Source organism: Pipistrellus hanaki (genome assembly GCF_964339955.1).
Source record: "Pipistrellus hanaki genome assembly, chromosome: 12".
NCBI lineage: Eukaryota > Metazoa > Chordata > Mammalia > Chiroptera > Vespertilionidae > Pipistrellus > Pipistrellus hanaki.
In genome coordinates, this window is record NC_140514.1 from 40,664,787 (window position 1) to 40,686,036 (window position 21,250).

At 49.6% G+C, this 21,250-nt stretch overlaps 3 protein-coding genes across 4 annotated transcripts; 2 read left to right on the top strand and 1 right to left on the bottom strand.

The window, feature by feature from the left end:
• The first annotated feature begins 9,291 nt into the window (after positions 1-9,291).
• INO80B (INO80 complex subunit B) lies at positions 9,292-11,897 on the top strand. The gene is made up of 5 exons (XM_084901354.1): positions 9,292-9,453; positions 9,687-9,879; positions 10,088-10,206; positions 10,364-10,533; positions 11,282-11,897. The coding sequence occupies exons 1-5, from the start codon at positions 9,396-9,398 to the stop codon at positions 11,810-11,812; spliced, it is 1,071 nt and encodes a 356-aa protein (XP_084757480.1). The 5' UTR covers positions 9,292-9,395; the 3' UTR covers positions 11,813-11,897.
• Positions 11,898-12,246: 349 nt separating this feature from the next.
• On the top strand, positions 12,247-14,772 carry WBP1 (WW domain binding protein 1). 2 transcript variants are annotated; one of them, XM_084901358.1, is made up of 5 exons: positions 12,338-12,618; positions 12,780-12,865; positions 13,543-13,645; positions 13,774-13,950; positions 14,101-14,772. In XM_084901358.1, the coding sequence occupies exons 2-5, from the start codon at positions 12,818-12,820 to the stop codon at positions 14,559-14,561; spliced, it is 789 nt and encodes a 262-aa protein (XP_084757484.1). In that variant the 5' UTR covers positions 12,338-12,618; positions 12,780-12,817; the 3' UTR covers positions 14,562-14,772. The 2 variants fall into 2 exon arrangements, with proteins under 2 accessions (XP_084757483.1, XP_084757484.1); XM_084901357.1 differs by lacking the exon at positions 12,780-12,865 and having other exon boundaries at positions 12,247-12,618.
• A 173-nt stretch (positions 14,773-14,945) lies between these two features.
• On the bottom strand, positions 14,946-19,609 carry MOGS (mannosyl-oligosaccharide glucosidase). The gene is made up of 4 exons (XM_084901337.1): positions 19,113-19,609; positions 18,721-18,938; positions 17,132-17,328; positions 14,946-16,887 (listed from the first exon to the last, which is right to left on the bottom strand). The coding sequence occupies exons 1-4, from the start codon at positions 19,462-19,464 to the stop codon at positions 15,144-15,146; spliced, it is 2,511 nt and encodes an 836-aa protein (XP_084757463.1). The 5' UTR covers positions 19,465-19,609; the 3' UTR covers positions 14,946-15,143.
• Positions 19,610-21,250: the final 1,641 nt, after the last annotated feature.

The following is a 21,250-nucleotide window of genomic DNA, read 5'->3' on the forward strand; positions in this document are numbered from 1 at the left end:
AAAACCCCGGCCCACGTGGGCCGCCTGGGGCACACTACATCTCCAGCCTGATCTCACCTGTGAGCAGCTTCCTACAATCCCAAAGGTTCTTTCTTTGTCGCCTTCCTCCCACCTGGCCTCCCGTCCCTAACGGCCGCAAGGCCAGGGGCGCGCCTTGGAAACCTGTTCCGTCACTTCATCACCGATGCCTCGACGCAGAAGGTTAACTTTCTGGGCTTGTGTTTTCTTATCTGTTCAGTGGAGATACAGTCATTATCTCCATAGGAAAATTACAGATGACCAGGAGGGTAAAATGCCATGGTGCCTGGCCTAACACAAGTGCCCCTTAAGTGGAGCTGAGAAGAGAAAGGAGCAGGGGCAGCACCTTCGTGCCCTTGGATGGGCCATTGGCGACCTCAGCTCCCTGGACCCAGACCTCAAGAGCCTTAAGAAGGCCAAAGCCAAGGCCAAAGCCGGTTTGGCTCAGTGGATAGAGTGTCGACCTGTGGACTGAAGGGTACCAGGTTCGATTCCCAGTCAGGGGCATGTACCTTGGTCACAGGCACATCCCCAGTGGGAGGTGTGCAGGAGGCAGCTGGTCAATGTTTCTCTCTCATTGATGTTTCTAACTCTCTATCCCTCTCCCTTCCTCTCTGTAAAAAATCAACAACATATTTTTTTTTAAAGAGAGAGAGAGAGAGAGAGAGGGCCTTAAGAAGGTGAGGATAGAGCAGCGTCCATAGTGACTATCTCCCAACTATTTTGCTGGGTCAGCTAAGGCAGGATTACCACTCTCTGTTTCTGCAGGGGAAAAAGGGGGCCCCTCCTCACCCCTAGAGAGCCTGGTTAGAGAGAAGGAAATGGCAGAGAATGGACTTTCTGGCCACACTTGAGGAGTGTCATGGGGACTTGAGAACTTACTGGGAGAACTTGAGAGAGTGGGGCTCCTTCATAGCACATGAGCTGGAGCCAGAGAAACGCCTGCCTTTAGTTTTAGGGAGCTCAGGTTAGCGTTAACTCTGCTACAGCACATTATTCAATACTAGAGGCCCAGTGCATGAAATCTGTGCATGTGTAGGGTCCCTAGTAGCTGTGACTGCCTCGTGGTAGTCAGCGCAAGTCATAGAGAGCAATGCAACTCCCCGTCTCCCAGTGGAACTCCTGTGGGGACACTTTGCAAATTAGCCTTTTGTATAGATTCTTTTAGAAAACCTGACTAAAAATTACTTCAGCAAAAGGGGAAATTTATTACTTAAGGAACTAAAATGGCGTAAGAGGTGGATGTGGCTTGACCCAGGCATTCATCTGGTATCAAGAGATCCCATCTCTTCCTATCATCTTGATCTTCTTTCCTCCAAGTCGACTTCACTCTCTACAGTGTAGCAAGATTGTGAAAGAAAATTCTGGGTCCGTATCTTTTCGGAGTAAAGGGGAGATAAATGGTGACAGAAGGAGGCTTGACTTTGGGTGGTAAATACACAATAAAATAAAATTCTTATTTAAAAACACACAGAGCCTTGCCCTAACCGGTTTGGCTCAGTGGATAGAGCGTCAGCCTGCGGACTGAAAGGTCCCAGGTTCAATTCTGGTCAAGGGCATGTACCTTGGTTGTGGGCACATCCCCAGTGGGAGTGTGCAGGAGGCAGCTGATCAATGTTTCTCTATCATCGATGTTTCTAACTCTCTATTCCTCTCTCTTCCTCTCTGTAAAAAATCAATAAAATACAAAAAAATAAAAACACAGAGCTTAGTTGGTGTGTCTCAGTGGCTGAACATCAACCTGTACTAGGGAAGTCATGGTTGGATTCCCAGTCAGGGCACATGCCAGGGGTGCAGGCTCTATCCCCAGTAGGAGGCATGCAAGAGGCAGCTGATAAATGATTCTCACAGATGTTTCTATCCCTTTTATCAAATTAAACACACACACACACACACACACACACACAACATAAAAACACACGTAAGAGTTTTTTAAACACTCCTAACCCTACCTCTTAAAAATAACATAGCTCACCTAGGTAAGTGTTACACTGCTGGGAGAACAGCAGCCGGAAGCTGGTTGGCATCCTGGGCTTGGTTCCTACCAACTCTGTTGTTAACTATACCAGGATGCCTGCATAATAAAATAATAATAATAATAATAATAATAATAATAATAATAATATAGCCCAGTCAGCATGGCTCAGTGGTTAAACATCAACCTATGAACCAGGAGGTCACAGTTTGATGGTTTAATTTCTGGTCAGGGAACATGCCCTGGTTATGGGTTCAATCCCCAGTAAGGGGTGTGCAGGAGGCAACCCATCAATGATCCTCTCTCATCATTGATGTGTCTCTCTTTTTCTCCCACTCCCCCTTCCTCTCAGAAATCAATACAAAATAATAGATGAATAAATAAATATAAATAATATAAAGTTAAAAAAATAAATGAGTAAAAATGCCTTCCCTGCCACCATCACAGAAAAACACTGAGATAGTATGGTACCTCACACTGGCTCATGAGAGACAACTGCTGAATTTTCCAGAATTGTGCATTTCAGATATAAGTTTAATTAAAATTTAAATTAGCCCTAGCCAGTTTGGCTCAGTGGATAGACTGTTGGCCTGGGGACTGAGGAGTCCCGGGTTCAATTCTGGTCAAGGGCATGACCTTGGTTGTGGGCACATCCCCAGTAGGGGGTGTGGGGGAGACAGCTGATCGATGTTTCTAACTCTCTGTCCCTCTCCCTTCCTCTCTGTAAAAAAAAAAAAAAAAAAAAAAAAAAAATTTAAAAATCCATAAAATATTTTTTAATTTTAAAAAATTAACAACTAAATAAACTTAATTTTTAAAATCGATTTTAAAGAGCAGAATGGGAGTGGGGGAAGAAATGTCCATAGGTTGCCCTTACCTGGAATTGAACCCACCACCTTTTGGTATATGAGACGACACTTTAACCAACTGAGCCACAACAGCCAGGGCTAAATAGATTTCATTAAAACAAAGTGAGCTCTGGTCGGTGTGGCTTAGAGTATCAATCCAAGAACTGAAGGATCTCAGATTCCTGGGCATGTACTGGGTTATAGGTTCAATCCCTACAGGGTGGGGGCGAGCTCGTGAGCTCATTCTCTCTCTCCTTCCCTCCCTTCTTCCCTCACTTTTGGAGATCAATGGAAAAAATATTCTTGGGTGAGGATTAACAAAAGTAATTAATTAATTAATTAATTAAAGCAAAACTCATCGCCTCCTAATTATTTTATTACATTTTCCTATTACCTCTTGAGGTTGTTTACAACTATAGAGACAACTCTGTTTGGTGCAACTGCTATGTAATGGTGACCTACAGCACATCTCTTCCCAACTCTGTCTTGAGTCACATTTGCAATTGGCCATGGTGAAAGTGCTATTTATACAACAGAAATAGGTGAACACTATAAATAAAGGCCCCAATGCACACCCCCGAGCTTCTGTTTAACCAGCATGGTTTGGTGCATAATCTTCCCAACCTTTTCTTTTGCTTGTGACTTAGTCTCCAGTAGGAGGCATTCGGATCTCCAACTATGAAGTAGATGTTGCGGGGAAGGGTTGTATGTCACCCAGTGTTCAAATAATCTTCCTATGTCTGCACAGTCCTCTACTGTGGATAATATTAGCCAGTTAAGGCTCTGCCCTCTTTCTGGCAGCTGTAGGACATTCATCCTCCCTCCCACGTTTCATAGCCAGAGTTAGGCACTTAGCCCTTAAGCCAACCAACTGGAATGCTCCCAACTGGACTTTGAATCTTGAATGAGTGAAAACAAGTTTCAGGAGAATTCAGTTGTCATTACTGCACCTGCAGCCCATGAGGAGTGGGAACTCCTCATTCGTAGATTCCTGTGGTGTGAATTTGGTGTGAACTCGGTGTAACCTCAGCAATGTGTTCTTACTGCCTGGCCTCCCTTGGTTCCCAGTCCTTATCTAGGGAAAGTATAAGATGAGCCCAAATCATTTTGTAGTGCAAGGAAGTAAAAAAAAAAAAAAAAAAAAAAAAAAAAAATGCTCAAAAATGATGGGGACATGTCAGAAGGACACAGAAGCCATCTTAAAGAAATGCCCACTGACAAAATCTGAGACAAATCTGAGCATAAAATAAATAATGATGGTTATGTATTACAACCTGCTGAGTGAAACAGGAACCCTTAGTGATATAAATAAATACACGTGTAAGTGAATGTAAGACAACACCAACTGATACATGTAGATGGAATAATGGAAGTAAACAGATTATTACACCCTTCGGCAATTGTTAAAGTGGTATTGATTTAAGCTGTATTTATCAATGGATACTAAGCCTGGTAGGTGGAGGTTTGATGAAGAACAGCGTATTAGTTTCAGAGTATTTCCCCAGAAAATACGCATTAATTACAAAGGTGAAAATGGTGACTTTACAGTGAAGAAAGCTGACAGATACCTCCTTGACTAGGTGATCAAGTTTAGTATCATCAATAATGGGGTAGGCTGACATCATGGACCTCCTGATACGATACTCTGAAAAGAACACACCATAATCTTTTTTTTGTGTGTGGTACTCCTACCGAGAAGTTATGGGTCCAGATATGAGGAAACAACAGGTGGATCCAGGTTGAGGGATATCCCACAGAATCACAGGCCTGTACTCTTTAAAACTGTCAAGGACCCAAAAGAAATGTCCCAGATTAAAGCTTATCAAAGAGCTTGGTCAGCGTAGCTCAGTGGTTGAGTGTTGACCCATGAACCAGGATGTCGTGGGTCAACCCTGAGTCAGGGCACAAGCCCGGGTTGCAGGCTCAATCCCCAAATAGGAGGCATGCAGGAGCAGCAGATCACTGATTCTCCCTCATCATTGATGTTTGTATCCCTCTTTCCCTCTCCTTTACTCTCTCTGAAATCAACAAAAACATTAAAAAAAAAAAAAAAAAAAAAAGGTAGGGGAGGGAGCTGACGGCTTTGGCTTAGTGAATAGAGCATAGGCCTGAGGACTGAAAGGTCCAGGGTTTGATTCCAGTCAAGGGCACTTACCTCAGTTGCAGGCTTGATCCCTGGCCCTAGTCAGGGCGCATGCAGGCGGCAACCAATCAATGATCTCTCTCATCATTGATGTTTCTCTCTCTCTCTCCCTCTTCCTTCCTCTCTGAAATAAAAAAAAAAAAAGTTTCTATCTCTCCCTTTCTTTCTGAACACAATAAAAATGTATTTTTATAAACTAAACAACTAAAATAAAATAAAATAAATAACAATGTGGGGGAGAAAATCAGAGACATGATAAGTAAAAGAAATGCATGACCCTGAATTTGGATTCTGGGTTAGAAAGGAAAAGGTGACATTGGGCAGTGGGTGAAATCTGAGCGGGGTCTGTGGATTAGACAGCAGTGCCGTATCAACGTTAATTTCCTGACTGGAAGGGTGGCATGAAGGTTATAGAACAGTGAACTTGTTTTGAGAAAAACACAGTGAAATATTCAAGGTTGAAATATTTGTCTACAATTTGTTCTCAGGTTAATTAGAAAAGGGATTGTAGTGGGGTAAGGGAGAAAATGGTAAATGTTAACAACGGAATAAACTGCATAAGGAGACAAAGTTCTCTGTGCTCTTCTTGAAACTTTTCTGTAAGTTTGATGAGATTATTTCAAAATAAATTCTATTTTAAAAATAAGCCCAAGAGTTCTTTCAGAGGAAGTTTTTCCTTTCAGCCTACAACATGCTCAAACCTCTATCACTCTATCTAAACAAAGCAAGACTAAAAACAAAGCCACGAAGCCGGTGGCTGCTCGCTGTCGCCATTTCCTCCCTGCAGGACGTCAGGATGTTGAGGAAACACCGCTGGACCCAGTGTCAGGAAGCCTCTGTTTGAGGCTGGCACTGCCACTCCTGAACTACGTGACTTTGGCCAAATCATTCCGCTTCTCTGAGCCTCAGTTTCCTCGTGAGGGAACAATGGCATCGTCCTTAGAGAGAGGCCCTGGGGATCACGGGGGAGAGGGGATACACTGAAGAGCAGGTTATCAACTCTAATTCTAACTACAGGTGACCCCTCATTTTAACTTCTCGTGATACAGGACTATTGTCCTCACATCCTGCTGGAATGTATCCTGTTCTTAAAGTTCAGCCTGCCCTTTGCAGAACTGTATGCGGCTGCTCATAGCCTTTCCCTGGCGATACCCTTTGCCCTTGAGTGCCTTTCTTGCCTCTCTTGACCTCATCTCAACATAGCCTGCTGCTTCTGCCTGCCCATCCAGGACAGGTGCCCACTCAGGTCTGTCCCCAGTCCTTTCCTCTCCATCTACCTGCTCATTTTGGAATGTCTCCTATGTCCCAGCCTTTTAGGGATGTCCATTATTATGCTGATGACACCCACCACTTAACCTTCTGCACTGGCCTCTTCTCTCAGGGGTCCATCGGATTTGGGCATCCCCACAGGCACTTCAAATGTACCTTAGGGGCCCTAGCCGGTTTGGCTTACTGGGTAAAGCATTGGCCTGCAGACCAAAGGGTTCCAGGTTCAATTCTGGTCAAGGACACATGCCGGGTTGTGGCTCTATCCCCAGTAGGGGGCATGCAGGAGGCAGCTGGTTTCTAACTCTCCCGCTCCCTTCCTCTCTAAAATCAATAAAAATATAAAACAAATAAATAAATAAATAACTTCATTAAAGACTTACCTTAGGCAACACTAAATGTTTCCCTTCTTTCTTGCTTCTATCCCTATATTATCTTTATTTATTTATTTTTTTAAATACATTTTTAAAAAATATATTTTATTGATGTTTTACAGACAGAAAGGGAGAGAGATAGAGAGCTAGAAACGTCGATGAGAGAGAAACATTGATCAGCTGCCTCTTGCACACTCCCTACCTGGGATGTGCCCGCAACCAACGTACATGCCCTTGACCGAAATCGAACCTGGGACCCTTCAGTCTGCAGGCCGACGCTCTATCCACTGAGCCAAACCAGTTTCAGCATACGTACAGTATTATCTTTATTTAAAACACTTTGTTTCCCCAACATATTTGGGCTAGAAATGTAGTTGTTTACTACTACTATTGTTGTTGTTGTTGTTGTTGTTTGTTTATTGAACATCTATATGCCAGATATGACCCTAGGTACTTTGCTTTCTTGATTTGCTTTACTCCTTGAAAAAGCCCTATGAAGTAGATCCTACTTTACTCCATCTTACAAATCTGGAATCTGAGGTTCAGAAAGCTTAAATAACTTTGAGTCCAAGGTTACATAAGTAACAAGTGATATAATTTGTACTAGGCTTGTCTTACTCTTAATATTAATCACTATAGCCCAGCTGGTGTGGCTCAGTGGTTGAGCATAGATCTGAGCACTGGTTCTATTCCCAGCAGGACACATAAAGGGGTTTCGGCCTTGATCCCCCACAGGGGATATATATCAATGTTTCTATCTCTTTCCCTCTCCCTTCCTCTCTCTCTAAAAATCAATAAAAAGATGTTTAAAAATATCAATCACTTGCCGGCACCAGTTTGGCTCAGTGGATAGAACATCAGCCTGTGGACTGAAAGGTCCCGGGTTCGATTCCAGTCAAGGGCATGTACCTTGGTTGCGGGCACATCCCCAGTAGGGGGTGTGCAAGAGGCAGCTGGTGGATGATTCGCTCTCATCGACGTTTCTAACTCTCTATCCCTCTCTCTTCCTCTCTGTGAAAAATCAATAAAATATATATTTTTTAAAATCAATCACTCTATCACATTAACTTCTTCCTGACTGAATTCCCATATATAATTGCTCATTGATTCCTTTTCATTTTTATCAAGGAAATATCTCTTGAATCAGTTCTTTCTTTGTTCACTGCTGCTACCTTGTTAAGATACACATCTCAGACATATTTAAATATATGTATATAGTAATTTTAAATATATGTATATGGTAATTTTTCTAATTTAATTGTGATATACACTGGCTGTAAGAAAATTCATTACAGATCTGGGTAGTGAAAGTTCTTTAATCCCACTTCTAAAGATAAGCACCATTAACTGTATAGCATACACTCCTTGATTTTTTTTCTATGTATATATTAGCATATTATGTCTTTATTTATTTTTTTTTCAGAGAAGAAGAGAAAGAAACATCAATGATGAGAATCATCAATTGGCTGCCTCCTGCATGCCCCCCACCAAGGACCAGGCCCACAACCTGGGCATGTGCCCTTGACTGGAATCGAACCTGGGATCCTTCAGTCCAAAGGCTAATGCTGTATCCACTGAGCCAAAGCAGCCAGGGCTAAAAAAAAATTTTAATTGCTTTTTAGAGAGGATGAGAGAGGGGTGGGGGGAGGGGAATGGGAGGAGGAGAGAGGAAGAGAGAGAGAGAGAGAGAGAGAGAGAGAGAGAGAGAGAGAGAGAGAGAGAGAGAGAAACATTGATGTGAATTGGCTGCTTCCTGATCTCGGGATCTGATCAGAAAACTAACCCACCACCTTCTATTACACCGGATGAGTCCCAACCAACTAAACCACACCAGCCAGAGTTATAATGTCTTTTAAATGGAATCACATCATCTTGAAACTTGCTTATTTCCTATATCAACACACACAGAGCTACTATGTGTTTTTAAAATTAGTTTAAACACACACATTTTACACACAATTCAATAGGCACAAAAGGGTATTTTATGGAAAAACAAAAACCTTCAGCCACCCATCCGTTTCTTGGGTAGCCTTCTGGGGCCTCATTTCTTTTAATAGCAACATAGCCTCCCATTGTATGGATGCTCTAAACCCGTATACCAACTCATTTTGTTGTTTCATTGGAGAACATTTAGATTGTTCCTAATGCTATTACCTACTAGAATCTGCATTCTATGTTAGTCTTATCAATTACTTATCACTCTTAATTTTTTTTTAATTTTTTTTTTTTTTAGCAACACGGTAGCTCCACATTGCACAGATGCACCATAATTCATTTATCCATTTCTCTACTGATGAGAATTTAGGCTTAAACGCTATTCGCCCTGCTCGTAGGACACTTGTGCTGTAAAGCACTTTGGCCGTCCTGCCGGCAATCTGGCTTGTGTACCTCTCCCCTCGCTCCTCGAAGCCAGAGGAGAGGGTTCGCATTCATCCCAGTGTCCTCACTGCTCAGCCCCGAATGTGGCCGGGAGTGTACGCTCACGACGCCGGAATGAAATAATCAAATCGCCCGCTCCGGATTTGATGGAGAGACAGAGCGAAAGGAAAGCCGCGCCTTTTGAATTGTCCCAGACGGAGGGCCCGGAACTTTGGTTGGGGAGAATCGTTGTTTCCCAGGGACGCTTTGAGAGTCAGTATGTGCCCCGCATACTGGTTGCTACGCGCCGGAAGTTCCTGTTGTTTTGCTAGAATGAGTTCTTCCGCGGGGCGGAAGTGGCAATGTCTGCCCGTTCCCTGATCATTTCCAGCCCCCTTTCCTAGCAGGAACCCATGAGTAAGCTGTGGCGGCGCGGGAGCACCTCCGGGGCTATGGAGGCCCCTGAGCCAGGTAAGCGCGGGTCCATAAAGCCACTTAGGCCTTTGCAGGAAAGGAGTTCCTTTCTCGCTTCTCGGGGCCTTCAAGGTACCTCGCCACAGGTGGGAAGAGAGAGGCGGGGCTGTTGCTATGGTAACGGCGGGTACCGCGGGAAGAGTGGGAGCCCCTAGGGAAATTGGGTGCTTCTTCGGGGCTCTCGCTGCCCCACTCCCGCCTCACACCGCTGACAGGCTCTCCTCCCGCAGGGGAAGCGCTGGAGTTGAGCCTGGCGGGTGCCCACGGCCACGGAGTGCACAAGAAGAAGCACAAGAAGCACAAAAAGAAACACAAGAAGAAACACCATCAGGAAGAGGAAGCTGGGCCCACGCAGCCGTCTCCTGCCAAGCCCCAGCTCAAACTCAAGATCAAGCTGGGTGGGCAGGTCCTGGGCACCAAGAGGTGAGGCCAAGAGAACCAAGGTTTTACTTGGGGAACTTCAGGAGGAGGCAAAGGAAAGAGACGCTGCCTGGGCTTGCCAGAAGATAGAATGGACACGGTGACTTCAGGGCCCAGGAAGGACCTAGAGGGTGTGGGGGAAGCAGGAGGTAGCTACTGAGCAGAAAGAAGATACTTGCTCGGCTTACAGAGTGGTGTTGCTTCTCTGCAGTGTTCCTACCTTCACTGTGATCCCCGAGGGCCCTCGGTCCCCCTCTCCCCTTATGGTCGTGGACAATGAAGAGGAACCAATGGAAGGCGTCCCCCTTGAGCAGTACCGTGCCTGGCTGGGTGAGAAGGATCTGGAGGTGGGGAAACAGGGTTTCTCATGATTCCTGATTAAAGGGAGAAGGTTACTCCTGAGGAGGGAGATAATTTTGAGTGTGCCAGTATTAACTTGGCCAAATTTGGGTGCCCCACCTGAACAATTCTACTTTTCTCTCTCCAGATGAAGATAGTAATTTGTCCCCCTCCCCACTTCGAGATCTGTCGGGGGACTTAGGGGGTCAGGAGGAAGAGGAGGAACAGAGGTGGCTGGATGCCCTGGAGAAGGGGGAGCTAGATGACAATGGAGATCTCAAGAAGGAGATCAACGAACGGCTGCTCACTGCTCGACAGGTAAATTGGTTCATTCTTTATTCAGTTACCAGATATTTAGAGAGAACCTTCCATGTCCTAAGAACTTTGCTAGGCATTGGGCATTAGAGAAAAGATACTTTTCTCAAGGAGCTGGTATTCATGTGTGTGTTGGGGTGGGTAGGTAAAGAAGGAAATAATTTTGAAAAGCAGTTCAGTTTATATATATGTATAGTGATGAAACAGAAAGCAGTAGGAAAGAGACACTAGATAGGGAGGGAAAACCTCTTTGAAGAGCTAACATTTCCAGTACCAGAGGAGTTTTTCAGGCATTGAGCACTTATCTAATTAATGCTTCAATGAGATAAATATTTAAAATAATAAATAAAAAATCCTCAGAGCCAAAACCTGTTTGGCTTAGTGGATAGAGCGTGGGCCTGCGGACTGAAAGGTCCCAGGTTCGATTCCAGTCAAGGGCATGTGCATTGGTTGCAGGCACGTCCCGGGTAGGGGGTGTGCAGGAGGCAGCTGGTTGATGTTTCTCTCTCCTCGACATTTCTAGCTCTCTATCCCTCTCCCTTCCTCTCTGTGGAAAATCAATTTTTTTAAAAAATCCTCAGAAATATGATGCAGAGAATTTGGTACACAGGGCAGGCAGTTAATATTTCTAACACTTTTCCTCTTGAGAGTCAGGATCTCAAGCTGAAAGTCTGGAGACCAGGGTGCCCTCTGGACCCTTCCTGCAGACCTCGCTTCTCCATTCTCTGACACCACCTCTGTCTCTCCCCAGCGAGCTCTGCTCCAGAAGGCGCAGAGCCAGCCTTCCCCGATGCTGCCTCTGCCTGTGGCTGCGGGCTGCCCGGCCCCCGCCCTCACAGAGGAGATGCTGCTGAAGCGCGAGGAGCGGGCTCGTAAGAGGCGGCTGCAGGCGGCGCGGCGGGCGGAGGAGCACAAGAACCAGACCATCGAGCGCCTCACGAAGACCGCAGCGCCCAGCGGGCGCGGGGGCCGCGGGGCCGCGAGGGGGGAACGGCGGGGAGGGCGGGCCGCGGCTCCGGCCCCCATGGTGCGCTACAGCAGCGGGGCCCAGGGTTCCACCCTTTCCTTCCCGCCCGGCGTCCCCACACCCGCACCGGTGTCTCAGCGGCCGCCCCCGCCCGGCCCTCCTCCGCGGTGCTCGGTCCCTGGCTGTCCGCACCCGCGCCGCTACGCCTGCTCCCGCACAGGCCAGGCCCTCTGCAGCCTCCAGTGCTACCGCATCAACCTGCAGCTGCGGCTGGGGAGACCCGAAGGGCCCGGGTCCCCCCTTCTGGCTACGTAAGGCCCTTTCCCAGGACTCTGAACCCTCTCCCCTGCCTGGATCCAGTGTCTTCCTTATTAAATTGTATCCCGTGCCTCGACTGGTACCGAATTTACAGAATTGAGTGTATGGGGCATGGGAAGCCGATTCCCTGTCCACACATGTTGCCCCCATCGGAGCTTGCGCTGACGCCTCGGAAACGTCCACTGAGCCCGGGCTGGCGCGCTGGGATCCGGCCGACTTGGGGGACTCCCATCTCTTCTGGCGGGATCACCTGGCGTGATCGGGCCTTTGGCGTCCTTCCAGGGGACGGGATTCCAGCCAATCAGAGAGGAGTTTGCTCTTCTGGGCGGCCGCTCATTGGTTGACAGCTCGAAGCCCGTGGTGTTGTCCACATTGGCTACTGTCGCTGTCAGTCAGGGCGGTGGGCGGAGCCTCACTGCACTCTTTGTCTGGGAGAGCGCTTGTTGTCTGGGAGCGCGGCCGGGGCGCAGCTGCGGATTGGTCCCCAGCAAAAGCCTCCGATTCCGTCCTATTGGCCCGTTCCCCGGAGGGCGATGCTGATTGGCGGGACGGAGCAACCTGGCTCCTAGTTGGCAGAGCTCTCCCCGGATGGGAGCTCCGGCCGGCCGCGGAGTGATGGTGGCGGCAGCGGAGATGGGCCGGGCAGGGACCATGGCGGTGGCGGCAGAGGCGGCAGGGGCGGGGTGGCTGGCAGTAGAGGAGGCTGTGGTCTCCAGGGGGCTGTAGGTGGAGGCATGGCTCGGGCCAGCAGCGGGAACGGCAGCGAGGAGGCCTGGGGGGCACTTCGAGTGCCGCAACAGCAGGTATCCCATCTGCTCCAAAAGCATATCCCTATAGCCATCTACTTCCCTTTCCCCTTTTCTGTCCCTGTCTTTTTGGGGGTTGGGTAGGGACTCACGGAGCCAAAGGTATTGTGAAGTTCCTAAATGTCCCTTGCATTCTTTGTTTAAACTTTGTAACGTAGATGCAGTTGACTTTGCCTGCGGTCTTATACACCATCCCATGGATGCAGTGGGAGCTTGCAGTGACTCTCCAGGGACCAGAGGCATAGTGAGGCCCCGGGGAGGCTTCCTGTCTTGCAACAGTTATTTGTGATGCGTTTCTGTGTGCCTATTGTCACAACAGAGGCCAATAGCGTCTTCTCTTGAGGGAGCAATTTGGAGAAGAGCTGGAACCCAGACTCGCGCGCCCTGCCATCCTTTATCATCCACAGCAACCCCATCTGGTTGGGAGCACTGCTCTGGGTCTCACACTGCCCCTCCTTTATCCTAGGAAGTCTGAGACTCAGGGGAGGAAAGGTCCACCTTGGGGATGGGGAATGGCAGGCCATGAGGGACAATGAAAGCATCTTAGCTTTGGAAATTACTTTAAACCCATTACCCATTGTCTGAGATTTTGAGATTGCTCTATCTTCTGGCTTCTGCCAAAACACCCCGTTAACAGAAAATGCCCTGGGGCCAGTCAATATGCAGAGCTGAAATCTGCCTCTGTTCACATCTTCGTCCTGTTCTCCCAGCTGATTTTTGCTATTCCAAATCCTCTTCCATGCTGACAGCCCTTCAGACATTTGAACACTCCTCTCAGCATCCCTCCTTTGCCTCCTCATAGACCTGAGCTACACTGGTTCACAGGGTGGGCGTGTGGTGTGCATGCAGGAGCTGGGTGTGGGGGTGAACAGTGCCTTGGGCTGGAATTTCCCTTGGTGCTAAGTGCCTCCTTGCTCCCAGCTTCGAGAGGTTTGCCCAGGAGTGAACAACCAGCCCTACCTCTGTGAGAGTGGTCACTGCTGCGGGGAGACTGGCTGCTGCACCTACTACTATGAGCTCTGGTGTGAGTCTCTGTGGGGGCCGTTCTCGGGTCCTTCTGCCCACCCTCCCTTGGACCTCGGAATTCTAGCCTTCAGGGACCCTTCTTTGCACGGGGGGTATCTGAGACTCTTCCTCTCCACCCCCCTGCAGGGTTCTGGCTGCTCTGGACCGTCCTCATCCTCTTTAGCTGCTGTTGCGCCTTCCGTCACCGACGAGCTAAACTCCGGCTGCAGCAACAGCAGCGGCAGCGTGAGATCAACTTGTTGGCCTACCACGGGGCATGCCATGGGGCTGGCCCTGTTCCTGCCAGTTCACTGCTTGACCTTCGTGAGTGACTCGAGGCTCTGGGCTCACTACCGGTGGCTCCTTCCCACATTTTGTTTTCAGACATTCCAAAGCACACTTTTCCCTAACAGTATAGAGATCACCACCTCACCCCTGGTTGTCTTCAACCAACCATGCCATTCTCTCCTGCAGGCCTCCTCAGCGCCTTCAAACCCCCCGCCTATGAGGATGTGGTTCACCGCCCGGGCACACCACCACCTCCTTACACTGCGGTCCCAGGCTGCCCCTTGACTGCTTCCAGGGAATGTACCTGCTGCTCCTCCACTTCTAGCTGCCCTGCCCACTCCGAGGGAACAAATGTGGAAGGTGTTTCCTCCCACCAGAGTGCCCCCCCTCATCAGGCGGGTGAGCCTGGGGCAGGGGTGAGCCCTGCCCCCACACCCCCCTCCTGCCGCTATCGCCGCCTGACTGGTGACTCGGGCATCGAGCTCTGCCCTTGCCCTGACTCCAGTGAGCGTGAGCCAGTCAAGGAAGCTAAGGCTAGTGCTATTCAGCCAGACCTGGGGGACTGCTCCCCCTGTACACTGTCCCTAGACCCCATACCCCAAGTTCCTTCCATGGGGCTGGCTACCAGTGAAGGGGGCATCCCATGAGCAGTTTTAGGAGGGTGGGTGGGTTGCTTGCCCACTAGAAACAGCCCTGGTTCCAGCTCCTGGAGTTCTCCTCGGCCTCTCCCTGCCTTCCTAGAATCTGCCTGAAAGGGCTGGAGTCCCGAGGACAGGGGCCATGTTTGGGGGACTGTGCTAGCTCTACCCCCGGTGACATACACAGGAGCCTTTGATCTCATTAAAGAGATGTGAACCAGCTGCTTGTGGACTTGGGTGGTCTAGTGCTCAACTCACTTCACTGTACCTGGATGGACTTGGAGGGGCCAGGCAATGGCCACCTTCCCCAGCTTCTCTGGAGGATAGGAGGCAGCCCGCAGGCCTGGACTGAGCCAAGACCTCTTGGTGAGGCAAAGCTGGCAAAAACAGTAATTTGGCATGGTTTTCCAATTTATTTAGAAAAATAAGACTCTGAATTCACATTCACCCCAGGGTTGTGTGGGATGATAATGAGACACCTGACATGAGGATTCAAAGCACTGGTATCTGAGGGTTGGGGCAGAATTTGGAGACCTGGTCCCTGTAGTCCGGAGCGTTACAGGGACCTCACTCGCCTCCCACACTCTCCCTTCAGTAGTCTTCAGCCATGGCCAGTAGGACAAGGCTGGTCCAACCCTGGAAGGGGCGGCAGCCCATGCCCCGCCCGTCCCGGTCGCTGTACTGCTCCCACAGGAAGCCTGTGGCCTGGTACTGCCTCAGCACGTTGCCCACCACATTGGCACGGAGCTCACTGTGGAGCTTGGCAGCACGGGCTTGGTGAGGACCCTTGAGGTGCCCGTAGTGGTGGAGTGCCCCTAAGGCCAGGTAGTTGACATTGAGCCACACAGCTCCCCGCCAGTAGGGAGGATCGTGCTCTGAATTGCGCTGGCCGTAAAAGGGGCTGGAGGCTGCAAGGGAGCGTAAACCGAAGGGGCTCCAGAGATGGCGACGGTCGGCTAGAACATCCAGCAGTGGCCCAAGGCGGGGAGACTGGGGGTCCAGCAGCCGCAGCAACAAGGGGAAGAGACTGACATAGCCCAAGGCATCCACATACTGCAAGCGAGGGTGGGGCCGGCCCACCACCCGAACCAGCCCGTGAGGGGGACGAGGCTTCAGCTGCACTGCTTTTGTGTGGTTCCCAAAGTCTGCAAAGACTCCTAGCTCTGGGGCCCAGTGTAGCTCATCCAGGCTCTTCTCTGCCCCCAGAGAGGCAGCCAGCAGGCCCAGCTCTGCAACCGCCTCAGCCTCGCCCAGCTGCTCTGCCAGCTGCACCAGCACACGGGCACCCAGTGCCACCCAGCACCGCAGGTCCAGGTGCCGTTCGGTGGCTGAAGGGTGCGAAGCACGGGGGTAATCATCCAGCCCTGAAGGCAGGGTCTTGGGATTCAGCAGGGTTGGCAAGGCCGAGTCCCGACCCCGCCAGCGGTAAGACAGGGGCACTGGCCCTGCCTGGCTCTGATGAAGCCAGGAGAACCAGGCATGCAGGCGGGGGAAGGCCCTGCGGAGGAAGGCTAAGTCGGCAGGATCGCGACCCTCCAGCATGTGGGCTACAGGCAAAAGCAGGGTTGGGGGGTTGGCATGGGCTGCCCGTTGCACCAGGAATTCTGGGGGTACCCGGACTCGGGCCTCATCCCCCAGCACCTGCTCCCGCCCAATCCAGCCATCGGCATTGAGTAGCCCCAACCAGTGGCCTAGGGCCTCCCGGCTGAGGCGGGGATCCCACCGCTGGACCAGGAGCTGGTGAAAGCCCTCATCCCAAAGGAAGCCCCGTGGGAAGAACGACCGGGAGGGCACTGCTGTGAAGAGAGGGGCCGGCGGGAAGAGGGCCGGGGCCACCTTCTGCTCGGACTCCTCCGCCTTCATGTCTGGCAGCACAAGCCCCTGTCCGTAGAAGTAGCCGATCCCACCAAGGAGACCGCTGAGGGCAGCCTGACCCAGAGCTTGCTCCTGCGGGCCCAAGCCCTTCTTCTGCAGCTGGAAGGTCTTCTCAAAGCGCTCTCTGAAGGCTTCTGCGTGGCTCTCCAGGGCCTGCGTCAGCAGGCTGCCTGCCAGCTGCCCCCGGGCTTGGTCTCCTCCCGCCTGGGCACTGCCAGATTCAAACACGAACTCCACAGAAAAGGGGGCTTTCACTGTCACCTGTTGTATCAAGAACTGTCCTTGGGCCTCACCTTGCCCACTTGGGTCTCTGTCCTCCCACTTGAGAGATCTTGGCAAGCCAAGGTAGCGTTCAGGCGAAGCCCCTGGGGGCCGATGCTGAAACCAGCTATTTAGGCGACTCTTCACCATGTCTGTCAGCAAGGGAAGTCCTGGGTTGGAGGACCAGAAGACATTGTAGCTTGAAGGGAAAGACAAATAGGAAATATTATTCAGAAGGGTAGGAAGTAGAAGGGGTTATAAAGAGAAATATGAGGTGATCGGGAGTTAGGATGGAAAGGTCTTGACAATGTAGAGGGCATGGAGGATGGTGCGAAGGGAAATAACTGGTGGAAAGAGGGTAGAGCAGAGGAGATGGGAACCAAGCTAAGTCAGCATCCGTACCACCCCTACCACCACCCCACACTCTCTCCCACCCCAGTTACCTGCCATACTTGGGAGTAGTATCCCCTGGACTGGTTGGTGCCAGAAGTGTAAAACGGAAGTCACCAAGTTCACTGGAGTGACCACTGATGAACTTCAACTGCCCCTTAGCCCCACCCTCTGGCACTAGGACTTCCTTGCCATCTGTCACCACGTAGAAGAACAGGGACACCAAAGGGAGGGCAGAGGTACCCGAGGCCTAGATGAACAAGGAGGACAGAAAAAACATTGCATTAGATTTACATTCGCTCTTGAGAATCACACTTAGTGAGGGAAAGGGGCACCAGGACAGAGCAAAATGAAACAACAAATACAGTGGAACGTTGGTTCTAGAACTTAATTCATTCTGGAAGGCTGTTCGAAAAGCGATCTGTTGGAAAACCAAATCATTTTACCCACTAGAAGTCAGGTAAATTGAATTAATCCATTCTAGACTCCCAAATGATCCCGTTTTAACCTTCCTTTTATATATATAGTACATGTCTAATGTACTGTTTAATATATAAACAAACACTTCTTTTCTTAATTTTACCCCTACCAGCCTTAAATGAATCACTTTTAGCATTTGATCCAGGGATGTCTTTCAGGTCAGCATGCAGCACCTTCATACATCACCATCTCCGCAAATGGCTGTCACTGGCTAATTGCTTTTCCTTTATCTAAATCAGCAGCTTTTCTATCTCTTCAACCGCCTATAATCATTGTTTCTTTCACACCCTTAGCAACATTAGCACTCTTGATGGTCTCTATGTTGTTTTTTTTAAAACATTTTTTAAAAAATATATTTTATTAATTTTGTACAGAGAGGAAGGGAGAGAGATAGTTAGAAACATCGATGAGAGAGTCATCGATCAGCTGCCTCTTGCACACCTCCTACTGGGGATATGCCCGCAACCAAGGTACATGCCCTTGACCGGAATCGAACCCGGGACCCTTCAGTCCCCAAGCTGATGCTCTATCCATTGAGCCAAACCGGTCTCGGCATGGTCTCTATGTTTTAAAATTGTGCTAATCATGAATTTCGCCAACAACAAAAGCATTCTCTCAGTTGCCTGAGAGACGCTTTTTTGTCAGGCTGAGATATCAGCATGAAAGGGTTGTCAGGTCCAAAACCAAAGACATTGACAACCAAGACATTTTTTTTCTGTGAACAAACTGGTTGAGAACCGAACTGTTCCAGATGGAAGTTGTTGGAGAAATGAGGTTGGAGTTATCTGGCGGTGTTGAGGGTCACTGTGGGTAAACACCCAGTGGGGTGAGTTAAAGATCCCTGCACAGAGTTCTCTGGGAAATAATGAGTATTTCTGTGCCGTGTATTATGCTAAGAACTCTACATATTATTTCCTTTAATTCTTACAATGCTGTGTTAGGTGCTATTTTCATCCTCACTTTACAGAAAGGAAACCAAGACTTAGGAATTGTAAATACAGGTGGTCTTATAGGCAAGTGTTTTCAGGCAGGCAACCAGATTCAAACCAGATGGCCAGACTCGCAGCTCCAGCTGTTACCCCCCACTTCACACTGCACTTGCTGGCAGCAAAGGAAGAACGGAGGCGTCTGGGCTAGGGGAGGGGTGTCCTGAGGCCCTGACCTGAGACTCTACAGTCACTCTCCAGCTCCAGTCCCCTCCGTGCTGACCCCCGGGTCTCTTGACGAATTCAGTGGTGAGCCTTAAAGCCCCATCCTGGATGTGCTGCCGCCCGAAGGAGAGGCCGTCGTGGAACTCCCAGCCATAGGGGCCCACGCCGTCCCCCTGCTCACACGTGTGCCTGAGCTTAGGGGCGGTGCCATGCTGTGCCCACATCAGTCCTGGGGGTAGAACGGCCACGTAAGTCAGAAAGCAGCAACCCTGCCCCTCTGTGTCTGCGAGCAGCTCAGGGCCATCCCTCCTCCTAACTCTCCTGGCCCGCTGCTCCCCGCCCTCGCTCTAGCTGGGGCGCCCGGAGGAAGACCTGGCTTGCCTGCCCGCCGGGGCCCGGTTACCGGTGAGGAGGGGCTGCGCGCTGCGGGTCTTCATGCCGAAGTAGACGTGGGGGCGGTAGGTGCCCCAGAAGAGGTCGGGGGCCACGGCGGGGCTGGAAGAGTCGGGAGGCAGCGCCGGGGGCGCGGAGTGCAGCGTGACCGCCCGCCGCGCGCGGTGCCAGGCCAGCAGCCAGCTCCCCGACAGGGTCAGGGCCAGCGGCAGGACCACGATGACCAAGACCGCCGCCGCGACCGTGCCGCGGGCCACGCCGCCCCGGCTTTCCCGCCGCGCGGGGCCGCCCCGGGCCGCCCCCTCGGCCGCCCGCGCTCCATCCACGGGCGCGCCGCGGCGCCGCCGCTCGCCCCGAGCCATTCGGGCACCGAGGCTGGCGTCGCGAGAGCTTCGAGGGGCGGCCGAGAACCTGCGTCCGGCCTCTGCTCCCGGGCTCCAGCGTAGCGCTAGGGCGGCCACTTATCTGCACGCTGCACCTCCGGTTCCGCTCCCGCCTCTCGACGGAAGTCCCGCCCCGCTACGTCAGGTTGAGGCCCCTAGCCCGGAACTGGCGTGTTGGTGTGGCATAAGCTGTTATCTGCATTGAGTCCCTGGGACCGTGTCTAATGGATAAGGGTTAGCATGTGCTCTGACCAGGAATCCAACTGCTGACTTGCTGGCGCATGGAAAGACTCCCACATTGCTGGAGAGAACTGGGAAGTTATTGTTCAAAACTAGGAACTGCCCCAGCTGGTTTGGTTCAGTGAATAGAGCGTGGGCCTGCGGACTGAAGGGTCCCGGGTTAGATTCCAGTCAAGACTCCACAGCAGCGATTCCCAACCTGTGGGTCGCGACCGCTAGCAGGGTCGCCTAAGACCATCGGAAAACACAGATATTTACATTACGTTTCATAACAGTAGCAAAATTACAGTTATGAAGTAGCAACAAAAATAACTATGGTTGGGGATCACCACAACATGAGGAACTGTATTAAAGAATCGTGGCATTAGAAAGGTCGAGAACCACTGTAAACTAGAGGAACCCTTAAAAGGATCATAATGGTGAGGCATGTACTTATTTTTTCCCCCTCTTCCTTTCCTACAACCCAGGAAGCAAAGGACCTTAAGGAAAGGATTACCTATGTCCAGATTAGGGAAAGCTGTAGGTAGGAGCACTTCAGTTTGACCTAGAAGAGTCAATATTATATTTGATGATGGTTCAGAAATGTAACTTAAATTCAGTTACTTATTTGTAACCAACAGCTTAGCATAAAAGGTGTTAAAATTCCCTGGGTATGATAGATGGGAAACACCATCATTTCATTGAATTTAATTTTTAGGCTCCCAATACCAAAACTTTTGCAGTTGAATTTTTCACATTTGATGAAATCTCAGGGGTCAGCACATCTGGAATGCAATGGATAAACCTCGTGCTGGGAAAACCACCTTCACCACCTTTGTGATCACGGTATCTCCCCTGCCAGGTTAAGTATACATTAAGAATTTATCAAGGGAATTTACATATGAGGTGTGCCTTGTGGACAACATGGAACATCCTCCATGCCATTTGGCAGGCGACAAGGGGTGTAACCCACCCCAAATAAGGGGTAAATGCCTTGCATACTTGCCTGGAGCAGGACAACAGTGCTTTCTAGGAACCAGCATGTGTGGGGCATAGAGGACAGGTAGATCATAGTCTGGAGGATCTTCAGGAAGTAATGTTTTGACCAGGATCTAGCTAGCCAGTGGGACAGTACTCTTGGAATAGTTTCTTCTCCACAAAAGTTATTTTCATAAAATACAAATCCCTGACATTTAAAAACCTACTCCAGCTGGGGAGAAGCCAATGAGGAAAAAGATATATATAATACTATATATAGTACTTTAAACAATAAAGATTAAAAAAAAAAAAAGACAGGAAAAATTTTTTACTAAACTCAATTATTGAAATACTATTAATAAATACTAAAACTTTTTTGCATGACCATATTAATATATTCTAGAAATGAAAAAAATTAGAAAACTTTTATTTTTATTCTCTTGGTACTCTTAAGTGTTTGCAGCAAATGATTGGAAGAATATATATAATGTATTCAAATTTGTAATTTCTTATGCAAGTTTCTGTGTATGAATATAAAAACATTATTTTAACAAGATCAATAAAGTGT

Coding starts and splice junctions, on each gene's coding strand:
- WBP1 (XM_084901357.1), top strand. CDS start 12,550: ATGGCTCGGGCCAGCAGCGGGAACGGCAGCGAGGAGGCCTGGGGGGCA. Junction 12,619..13,542: donor TTCGAGTGCCGCAACAGCAG/GTATCCCATCTG, acceptor CCTTGCTCCCAG/CTTCGAGAGGTTTGCCCAGG. Junction 13,646..13,773: donor CTACTACTATGAGCTCTGGT/GTGAGTCTCTGT, acceptor ACCCCCCTGCAG/GGTTCTGGCTGCTCTGGACC.
- INO80B (XM_084901354.1), top strand. CDS start 9,396: ATGAGTAAGCTGTGGCGGCGCGGGAGCACCTCCGGGGCTATGGAGGCC. Junction 9,454..9,686: donor TATGGAGGCCCCTGAGCCAG/GTAAGCGCGGGT, acceptor CTCCTCCCGCAG/GGGAAGCGCTGGAGTTGAGC. Junction 10,207..10,363: donor GCAGTACCGTGCCTGGCTGG/GTGAGAAGGATC, acceptor TTCTCTCTCCAG/ATGAAGATAGTAATTTGTCC.
- MOGS (XM_084901337.1), bottom strand. CDS start 19,464: ATGGCTCGGGGCGAGCGGCGGCGCCGCGGCGCGCCCGTGGATGGAGCG. Junction 18,939..19,112: donor CGCGCAGCCCCTCCTCACCG/GTAACCGGGCCC, acceptor TTCTACCCCCAG/GACTGATGTGGGCACAGCAT. Junction 17,329..18,720: donor GAGTGACTGTAGAGTCTCAG/GTCAGGGCCTCA, acceptor TTGTTCATCTAG/GCCTCGGGTACCTCTGCCCT.